The following is a 10,050-nucleotide window of genomic DNA, read 5'->3' as shown; positions in this document are numbered from 1 at the left end:
TCTCCAGGAATTTACATCTCATCCTACCTTGCTGCTGTATTTCAACAGGGGCAAAGCATTCAATTGCTTACATCAAGATAGTTCAGGGCAAGCAAAGGAAAATGCTAGATGCTAGAAAATTTACAAAAGGAGAAAACAAAACATCTACAAATTTTGGATGAGGGAATTTTTCTTTCAGATGTCTTTTTGGATGTACAAGTTTTAAGCCAGCCTGTGTCCTATTTAGGATAGACACATCATTATTTTAGTGTGTTTTCTCCTTTCTGAAGTCATAAATAATTCTGTGCATTAAACATGTTATTCCCAGATTCTCATTATAGATATATCATAAAAAAGCACATTACAAATGTTAATATGTGAAATCTCATCCCTCTGAGGAAGACATCACTTATGTTAAACCAGTAAATTATCAGTAATGTCTCCCTATCAGCTGGAAAGAAGTTTAATTCTTTTTTCCCCACAAACATTCCCAGGTAATGTTTATCTGTGATTTCCATGATTCATATTGCACTTTGAAAAAACTTTCCTCATTTTTCAAAGCATGGAGAGAGCTCTGTCTCTCAGATTTGCATATCAGAAGTTTTAAATTCACCACACTGGGTGGGAAAAGGAAAACACAGTTCTTGGAAGTTCATTGCTACAGTGTTCTACATCGGTAACTTCAGTGGGATGCTTTAGACCATTTTCTTCCTATTCTTTGAAACCTTGAGATAAATAATTTGATTTATCCCTATATAAAAGACAGCCTTCTATACTATGTAAATAATTAACCATCTTTCGGAATACGTGGGTTTGTATCCTGTTCCTGCAGACACTATGCATACAAAATTCTCTTTGGAGTTATTTGAGAATTTAACACAGATTTAGGAGAGGTCGTCCAGACAGGTGGTGAAGTCTCCGTCTTTGGAGATATCCAAAAGACATCTGGACTTGGTCTTGGGCCACCAGCTGTAGATGGCCCTGCTCATGCAGGGCAGGTGGACCAGATGATCTCCAGAGGTTTCTTCCCACCTCAACCCTATTGTCACCATCAGCACACACGCACATCAAGGAAACAAAATGTTATTCCTATCCAGTGAGCTTAAGGTAAAATTTACTCGTGTTCTGGATTCAGATCAATAGTTACAATTCAAGGAGCCTAGTGGCAGCGCATCTAATTCATAGGTTCTAAACAAAACTGGCTGCAGTGATAATTTTGAAGGACAAACTAGCTGTCAAAGAATTAAGAAAGCAATTGGGAGAAAAATACAATTTCTGTTTTTCATCCAGATGTTCCTCACAGTGTTAGAAAATGGTCCTGATTTTAAGGAGAACAGAGTTTGCCAAAGAAAATTATAGTATTGGTAGGATTGTGTCTAATAAAGACCAAGAAAGGGTGATTAGCCATGAACACCTCTGTGAGAGGCAGAGACCTCCTCACAATGGTAGCCCCCGTGCCAGCTGCCGCCACAGTGCCTTCCTCATTGACTTCCACATATGCCTTGTGGACAACATTTGACAGCACCAGAGACTTTGCAAACGTCATTGCAGAGAGGTCAACTTTTGATTCAGTGAAGATGTCGGTCATGCCCATCTCTTGTAAAACCTCATTGAGGTTGAAGGTGCCTTCCAGCTTGAATCGGGGCAGGTAAACCTCCACTGTTGTCTCATACATGTACTCTGAGGAGGCCCACAGCATTAAATTTTCATAGGTGATTGCACTTTCAATCTATAAGATAGGGGGGAAAGGAGATTAAAATAGGTGGGAAGCTTTGAAAACTTGAGATCTTTATCCAGTGTTAATTCAGACAACCGGCTTCCAGCCCTAGACTGTGACATGCATTACCTTACCTGCTCCAGCCCACTGACAGATCCATCAGCCACATCACCTGGCAGCAGGATGATCATGCTCAGTGACTTCTGAGCATAAGGCAGTTCAAGGATTTGAGCCCTCACCTCCTCAATGTAGCCCAGTTTAAATTTGCCTTTCTGATACATCATCTGCACAGGTTTCCTTCTGTTCTATTGGAAAGAAAATTACAGTCAGTTAGGCAATACAGCTCTAACCAACAACTCTACCCAACAGGGGAGGCAAGTTAAATTCCCAACACACCCAACAGCTTACTCACAGGGCAGATCAGCCCTGGACATTGTTATGCTTGCTGCAATGCTCACAGTATCTAAGGTGAATAATGTTAAAAATTACAGAATGCAGAGGTACCTGATTCAGTTTAAAATCCCTCTGAACTGTTTTTTCTTCCTCAAACTTGTGTTCCCAGGATGCTTTGAAGTAGATTACATTCACAAGCACCAGCAATGCATTTACATCAATCATGCCAGGTGCAAAGAGTTCCTTGATTTTACCTAAAAAGAATTTTGAAACACAGAAGAATTTGTTAGCTGTCATTAAGACTCTGGACTGAGACTTTATTACTGGTCTGTGAACTTAGTTTTGGAAAAGCTCAGAAACACAGTTCTCAGTTTATTTGAAGGATAAAAACGATATCAGTAAACAAATGGTAGATTGCTCTGCCCTGTTACTCGCCAGGGGGGATGTGGAACTTGGGGTGACTTGGGGTCACCAAATTATCCCCTGGTGTTCTGAATCTGCATTTGTGGCTGTTTGCAGGAGCAGTTTGTCTGGTCAAAACTCATAGGTATTACTGCAATTATCAGGCCAGGCATAAGGGTGGAAATAAAAAATATTTTACAGCAAAGATTCCTTTAACTCTAATAATTTAGTTGGTAACTTATTCTAACATTTTAAGAGAGGATGGGAAGAAAAACTACCCTTAAACAGCATAAGAGTGAACACACAGAAATGTGAACAGGTCTTTGCTTTTCCTAGCCTGGAATTTCATTTGTTGAACCCATGTAGGAAGGCAGTGATAGAATGGCTACAGTTTTGCTTTGTTTTACCTTGTGTCTCACTTTCAATCCAAGCATTAATTTTTCTTCTGGCAGCTTCAACAGCACCATGAAAGTCCACTGTTTGTAGCATTGCTCCATACAGTTCCTTGCTACACATTAGAAATTGCTGTAAAGCAAAATAAAGGTTATGAATTGGTCAAATCTATTAAGTACTTACTGCCTCTTGAAAGAAATCAATTGCTTAATAGTGTTTTAGAAATGGTGAGGGACCTCACCATTGAATGTTGAATCCATAAGGCAAAATTTCATTTTGGAAACATCAAGTATCTCAAGTTTATTCAGAGGATCTCCAAAGAAGAGATAATTATTCTAATAAATAGGTCAAAAATGTGAATAAGTAAAAAGAAAACCAGAAGAAAGAGTCTTGTCGTGGAGAACTGCATAACTGAGATTCAGACAAAAAAATTAAAGACACAAAAAAAAATCCAAGATGAGTTGTTTGATGCTTAACTATCAAAATACTTGACAGAAGTAACTGACAGAAAAGCAAAGATGTGACTAACAAGTTAGCCATACCAAGTAGTCTCAAGATCAGTCAGTCATTCCGTAGGAAAGGAGCAAGAAGTTCAGCAGAGCAGTCCTGTGCATGAACTTGTACAACATTCCTGGAGATAAACCCTCTCCAAGCTTCCTGCTCCCTCAGCTGTCTCACTTGCAAGACCTGAAGTAAGTAGTTTGCAGACAGCTTGAATAGGCCATTTTTAGCTGTACGTTCTCCTCTGGCTGAGTGCACACATATGCCAAAAATGAACAGATCCCTGCTTTATTTTTGCTCTATAGACTTTGATATCCACAGGGTGGTTTGGTTTTGGTGTTTTGGGGTTTTTTTTTTGTATAAAAGTTTGGAAAGTTGATTGTCTTGTCTCTTCCCCACCAGCCTCAAGAACTATAGCTCCATGTAGCACATCACATGCTCCAAAACACTCACAAGAGGGGCAACAGTGAGGCTCACAGCTACAGGTAAGCTTATGGTCATGATCACAGCAGTTAGCAGGTGACTTACCTGCAGGAGTTCAAATCCTTGTTGTATAAAGAGATTGTTGGCCAAGGTTAATACATATTTTTCACCAAGGTTTTGTAGTTGTAAAAGCAGCTCCTGGAACACTTTATGGTTAAGGTCTCCCTCCTTGTTACACTGGGAGGAGCACAAACACAAAAATTAAAATGATTCCTCTGTACAGCTTTGGTTGCTAATTTGCATCTTAATTAGATAACACTATGAGGTTTATTCCTGCTGTACTGATTTTTAAATCCAGCTAGTCCAAGCTTTGTAGCCTGATCCTCCTTCAGGTGAGCTCACTGAAGGCTTTGGTATTGACTTACTGCCCCTTAACAAAATAAAACCTTGTATCAGTCATTTCCTAGAGGATTAAGCAGACTCTGAGCATGTGATCTTGACTCCCTCCAGTGGCAAACCCTAGTGTTTTACCCGCATTAACCTACGACACAGTGAGGGCAGGGCTCCCCACCCAAGGACACACCTCTGAGAAGGAAGGCTGACCCTCCAGGCTTACTTCTGGCTCCTTTCCTGGGTCTGCACTCTTGTGATCACATCCAAGACTCATTCCTTCTGCAGCTTTCCTGACATGGAGCACCTGCAGGTGAAGATGTCAATTTATGTCGATTGTAACTGGGATAAAACCATACTCCTTGTCTAAAAGCTTTGCTGTGCTGTACTGGATAAGTGGTGTAGATTCATGAAAGATGTTTTATCAGCTTCACTCATCAGCTGAAATGACAGACTTGAACTTGTTCATACATTCATGTATGAATGTTCAGACTCAGTTTTCTATGTTAACAAACCAAGAAGAACTTGCATTTAATCCCTCAAAATGTTACTCTTCACTGCCTCAAAATGTTTATATTTGATTTGTGTTTTCATTGCTGTTTGATTTGTGTTGTCATTACTACAGTTATCTTAAATTTCAAAACAAAAAAGCTGCCCCAGGAAAAGAGACAAAAATTAATTTTCTTTAAAATCATCCAAACTGGCTTCATGCAATCATTCTTAACATTAGCATCAGCTTAAGAAATAGATCAAAACCACAGTGCTGTTAATGGAAACCTGCCCCTGCTTCTACCGTGCAAATACATCACTGAAAAATTTTTAGCAGCTTTTCTATTATAATAATGTTGCATCATACATAGACCTTACTCTCATTTTATAGAGAATACTGATATTAAGCAACTCCTTTTGCTTTCCTAAAACAAGCTGGAGTCCCTCTCTAAAGGACTGATGTTGCAGCGTTCTGGTAGCCAGGGGGCTGCAGGGGTGGTCTCTGTGCAAAGAGAACACTCTCTGAAAGAGTGTCTGCGTGGGCATCTGGCAGCCACAGCAAAGGTCAACGCACCACACCCTGGTGAGAAGCTCTGGTCTTTTACCACTCGTGGTAGAGAGAAGAAAAAACAAAAGAAAAGAGAAGAAAGGTTGAAGAAAGCAAAACTTGCACTGCAGGAAATAAAGGCACAGTGACAGGACAAGTGACCTTCTTCACCTCCTCCTTGCCCACCTCTGTGTGGATAAGACGTTTTGACTCTTGAGTGTCATAAGGGACAAGTGAGCTAATGCTTTCAGCCACCCAGGTGCAACCCCTTCAGGTGTTTGCAGCTCTCCCCACTGCCCACCCAGACTCCCACTCCCAGGATTCTCGTAGCAACCACAAGAGGAAGTACCTGCCCATAATTCTGAAGTAAAGCCTGATATTCTGCCAGCAGGCTTGGGGAAAGCCAGAGCACCCCACTGTGCTGTATCACCTCCTCTCAGCCGGTCCTTGCTCTGTGCTCTTGCAGGGAGTGTGATGAGACTCACACCAGCAGATGGCAGGGATCATAGTGCTCCTGCACCTGTGCCTGCCCTTGTGCCTGCCCTTGTGCAGGTTTCCTGTGAGACACTTGCACATGTGCCATGCTGGGATCCCCAGCATTTCCATTAAGGGAACAGCAATCAATGTGGAAGCACCTCACCATGGTTCATTCATACTCACTTCTTCTATCTGAGCAGCAGTGTTGTTTTTTGCACCCAGATGGATCAGGGCCAGGGCAACAGAGATGCTCATTGGAGAGAAGACAATATTTGTGTCCTCTGCACTTCTGTTGAGCTTTTTGTAGAGATCAAGGCAAAACTCAGTAACTGGTCTAGAAATGAAGTCCATCATGGAGCAGCTGCTGAGTGGGAGCACAAAAGAATTAAGAAATTTAGTGCAGCTGGCCTAACTAGACCACAGTGTGAAGCATCTGTCTGCCCTGAGATAGTCCCATAGCTGGTTGTTGAACATAACAGATGTTTTCCAAATCCTGAAAGTTTTAATCAGCCTTGCACAGATCAGTCTATGATGCACAGCAGGAGCAAAGACACAGAGGGTCTGCAAAAGGGACCCATGCTCACAACGTATGTACAGTCCTCATTAAGGACCCTTTTTCTCCTTTATCCCATGCTGTGTCTTATTTCAACTTATGGTATTGAAATTAGACAGGTATGGATTAATATTTTCCTTCTCCAAACTGGTCTGATTCATCAACTCTTGCATCTTTGACACTTGCATCAACTCTTTCCTCTTAACAACATACATTAGTGATAGAGACTTGGGGACAGAAACTAAGCCTGCATATAACCATCTGTGGTAACCAGAGCTGCAGCGAGGGGGTTTCAAACAGGTCTCTAAAAATGAAATCACTATTAATTAAATGTCTTCATACATGAAAAGGAGTCATTAACAGCTATGGAGACTGAACTACATATGGAAGCACTAACAGTTTGAAATACACTTTTAACTTCTTATAAGTTTTCTAGGAGTCAGAGATTGAGGCAGAATGCACAATTTAAAATTTAAAAAAAAAAAACAAAACAACAACAACAAACACCACATCACTTTCAGTATCAAACAAACATTTTGGCCAAATAGCTCTGGTCTGAATTCCAGAATGATTCTTTTTTTAGGGGAACATACATAGCCACAATATGGAGACAACTCCTTCATGTCTCCTGTAGCACAGATCTGGCTGTCTCTACCTTTCAGCCTGCACTGGGATCAGCATGGGTTGGGTCCAGAGAAAGGTGCCAGAGTTCCTCTCTCTTGGAAAAAGGAGTGAGTGCACAGCCAGGTGTTCTTCCCCAGTGCCCACATAGAGCCACAGCACAGAAGGCACTCTTCCTCAGCCCTGTCTGCTCTGAAGCTGCAGCCTGCAAGGAGAGATTACGTGAGGAGCTCCAGTCTGTGTCATCAGAGGTTAAAGGTGGGAAGAGGCTGGTGCAAAGCTGAACTTCAGTATCTTTTATCAGTAGGGCACTTGTGCAGCCTGTCCTGGGCTGTTGGTGCCCCTTTGAGACTTGGCTTGAGCCCTATGGGGAAGGGGTTGCCTGGTGCTTGGGACCTGCAACCTATTCCAGCCAAAACTGTCTTGTCAGCCTCCCACTGGGGCCACAGTTCTTCTGCCATAGCTCCCTCCCTTCAAAGAGAGCCTGACCTTCTCAGATTTTTCCTTATGCAAAGAGCAACTCAAAATGCCTTGCACTGTTCTCAAGATGCAGCATGCACACTATCTCCAGCTCAGCCATGAGCCAGGCATGACTTTGCATGGAAAGCTGGGATTCAGGTGCCAGAAGTTGCTAGGGCACTGGGAGTTGATATGGCTCAGCCAAGATGCAGCATTTGTCTGTGAAACCATTCTCACCTGCAGCAAGTGCCAGACAATGGAAATGAACTCAGCCCACAGGACAACAGACTGAGCCTAAAACAAACTGCAGAACAGGCCTGGAAGAGACAAAAAATTAAAGTTTCTGAATATATGAAGGTACAACATGTGGCAAATGCAGACATTTCTTGCCATTTGACTAACTTGAAAAGCACTGCAACAATCAATGTTTCATCCACAGAGTGATGCTCTGTGGAAAGAACCTGTGATGCTGAAAGAAAAGTTCATAGATGTTTTATACTGAGACTTCTGTTTTACCCTGAGTCCAGAAGTACTTCGCATAAAGACCTAATGCAAATGGACAAAACAGATGAGAAATATCCAAAGGATTCTTTGCACAGACAAGTTAAAAATTTTTATCTCACTAATTCTGAACACAGCTGTTTTAGCTCTGCAATTAGTGTCTTTTTATGTAATAAGGTTTTAATTTTCCTTTTAATAATGCAGTTATCTTACCACAGGATATTGCACTAAATAATTTATCTTTTCTTCCACCTTCTTATCCCAGTATCCACAACCTTCTGAAAAGAAAACTCCGTGCATCTTCAGTGCTGAAGTTTGTAGTGCTATACTTTCACATCTTTTGGAAGATCTGAAATGGAGCTGTGAAATTGGACACAGTGAATGTAGGGCATGAGGCACTTTGCAGGTGTGTCCCAACTTCAGAAGGAGTCAAGGAAAAAAAAAAAAAAGAGTTAATAATCTTACTCAGTAGGAAGAAGGCGGCTCCACCTCACCCTGCAGGGAAAGGGCTGAGTGCCAAGAATGGAGGGAGAGCCCAGGACCTGGGAACAGGTTTTAAAGTGAGTGTCTGGCACACTGATGTGGCCACTCCTTTAGCAAAAGCAGCAGGCTGTCACCAGGGAGACAGTCAGGTGCAAACACTATAGCCAACTCCATGGTTTTGTGAGTGGGAAGTACTTAGAGAGCTGCCCAAGAAATCCAGAGGAAGGGAGGGCAGGTATGGGCTAATGGAGGAACTTTCTTACTGCACAATGAAAGAATTAAGTGAACTTCCTTAATCTTAAATGGGGTGAGAACGAGTGTGTGAATAATTCTGCACCACAAAGCCTTCTGTGTAATCTGTGTAATAATTCAATCAGACTTTTGGAGGTACTGCAAGGACCACAGCGTTTGGAGAACATCTACGTGGTGGACAGCAAATGGTAATGTCACTTTTAAATAATCTCGGAGTGGTAAGAAGGGATGATACAGGATCAGTAGAAGTGTTCCAGGAAGTTCCTAGCTGCGGTTCCACACTAGCCAAAGCACCTGCACTGAGCATTATTAGTAGTGCAGAGCCCCTGGTTACAGGAGATCTTTGCATGATGGTTCAGCAGCTTTTAACATAGTCTGGAAAATGAAATTACTGGCACTGCAATACGTGAGCAAGAAGCTACCCAGGAAAATATCTTCCTTCAGAAGAAACCACTGCGTCCCACAGACCATGTAAAAATTACAAACTTCTTCCATGGCTGTGTGAAATGATGAACACTCCTTTTCTGTAACTATTCATGATCTGTTCTCTCTTATTAGTTTGTTTTTGTCTAAGGTTAGATGAAATCAAAACAAACACTGTCAAAGAATAAAGAAACCTGTGCTGAAGGCTGTCATAATTAATGATTATATTATATTATATTATATTATATTATATTATATTATATTATATTATATTATATTATATTATTCAGTCAACAGGAGAAGGCAGTAAATAGGGTGGAGAAGGTAAAAGACTTGTAGCCTTGCTGTTAAGGTAATTCCGTATTTCATCCACGTTAAGTAAGAAGGAACCTGTTTTGCCTGATGCCACACGATAATTCCCATTCCATGTTTTACGTATTCAGTCTGCATCCCATTAAGGTGCCTTAATACACATTCATTTCTCATGCACAGAGGAAAATAGAATTGTCAGAAATTACATGGTCCATCCTAGAAAAATTCAACATGACAGATAGTGCTGAGTCTTCACATGAAAATTGGTAGAAGTTACTTTCTTATTTTTCATGACCATTCATACAAAAATATGTTTCCAAGTGTTTCTGTGTTGATTTGAAGTTAAAGGGACCAACAGCACAGAAGAAAAATTAAATTTCCTACAACACAGCAATTCTGATCATCCCTAAGTGGCACAACACATGCTTTAAATTAAAAACCAATACATTTCTGCACAAAGCAGCTTTTCAAGTGAAATGGTGCCAAGGTCATTTTCCGAACAACCTGGCCTCTCAGGATGCTACTTTAATGCCAGAAAGCTTTTTCCTGACTGCTTTTGTTAGTTTGCATCAGCCCCTCTGGTGTCTTCTATTCCTCCTCCTAGGCCAGTTATTTCTACATAAACAGACATGGATGTGCATTGGCCTGTTACAGGCTGTACAGTGGCAAGTTATTTGCTGTGCCTGTGTGCAGCTCCACAGGCTTCTCTGCAAGCTTCTAAACAGCATTGCCAAA

General features: G+C 41.3%; 1 protein-coding gene across 4 annotated transcripts; it reads right to left on the bottom strand.

The window, feature by feature from the left end:
- Nucleotides 1–1,081: 1,081 nt before the first annotated feature.
- SERPINB12 (serpin family B member 12) lies at nt 1,082–7,631 on the bottom strand. 4 transcript variants are annotated; one of them, XM_066186836.1, is made up of 9 exons: nt 7,375–7,491; nt 6,920–7,090; nt 5,895–6,072; nt 4,392–4,505; nt 3,914–4,045; nt 2,899–3,016; nt 2,201–2,343; nt 1,831–2,001; nt 1,082–1,708 (listed from the first exon to the last, which is right to left on the bottom strand). In XM_066186836.1, exons 2-9 carry the CDS (start codon nt 6,943–6,945, stop codon nt 1,304–1,306), a joined length of 1,287 nt encoding a protein of 428 aa, XP_066042933.1. In that variant the 5' UTR covers nt 6,946–7,090; nt 7,375–7,491; the 3' UTR covers nt 1,082–1,303. The 4 variants fall into 4 exon arrangements, with proteins under 4 accessions (XP_066042933.1, XP_066042941.1, XP_066042949.1 ...); XM_066186844.1 differs by lacking the exons at nt 6,920–7,090; nt 7,375–7,491 and adding an exon at nt 7,582–7,631; XM_066186852.1 differs by lacking the exons at nt 5,895–6,072; nt 6,920–7,090; nt 7,375–7,491 and adding an exon at nt 5,584–5,700.
- Between the last annotated feature and the right edge of the window lie 2,419 nt (nt 7,632–10,050).

Source organism: Chamaea fasciata, unplaced genomic scaffold (genome assembly GCF_029207755.1).
Source record: "Chamaea fasciata isolate MVZ Bird 193981 ecotype frontalis unplaced genomic scaffold, bChaFas1.0.hap1 SCAF_1, whole genome shotgun sequence".
Classification (NCBI taxonomy): Eukaryota; Metazoa; Chordata; class Aves; order Passeriformes; family Sylviidae; genus Chamaea; species Chamaea fasciata.
Note: the sequence above shows the minus strand (reverse complement) of the source record. Positions and strands in the feature narration are given on the sequence as shown.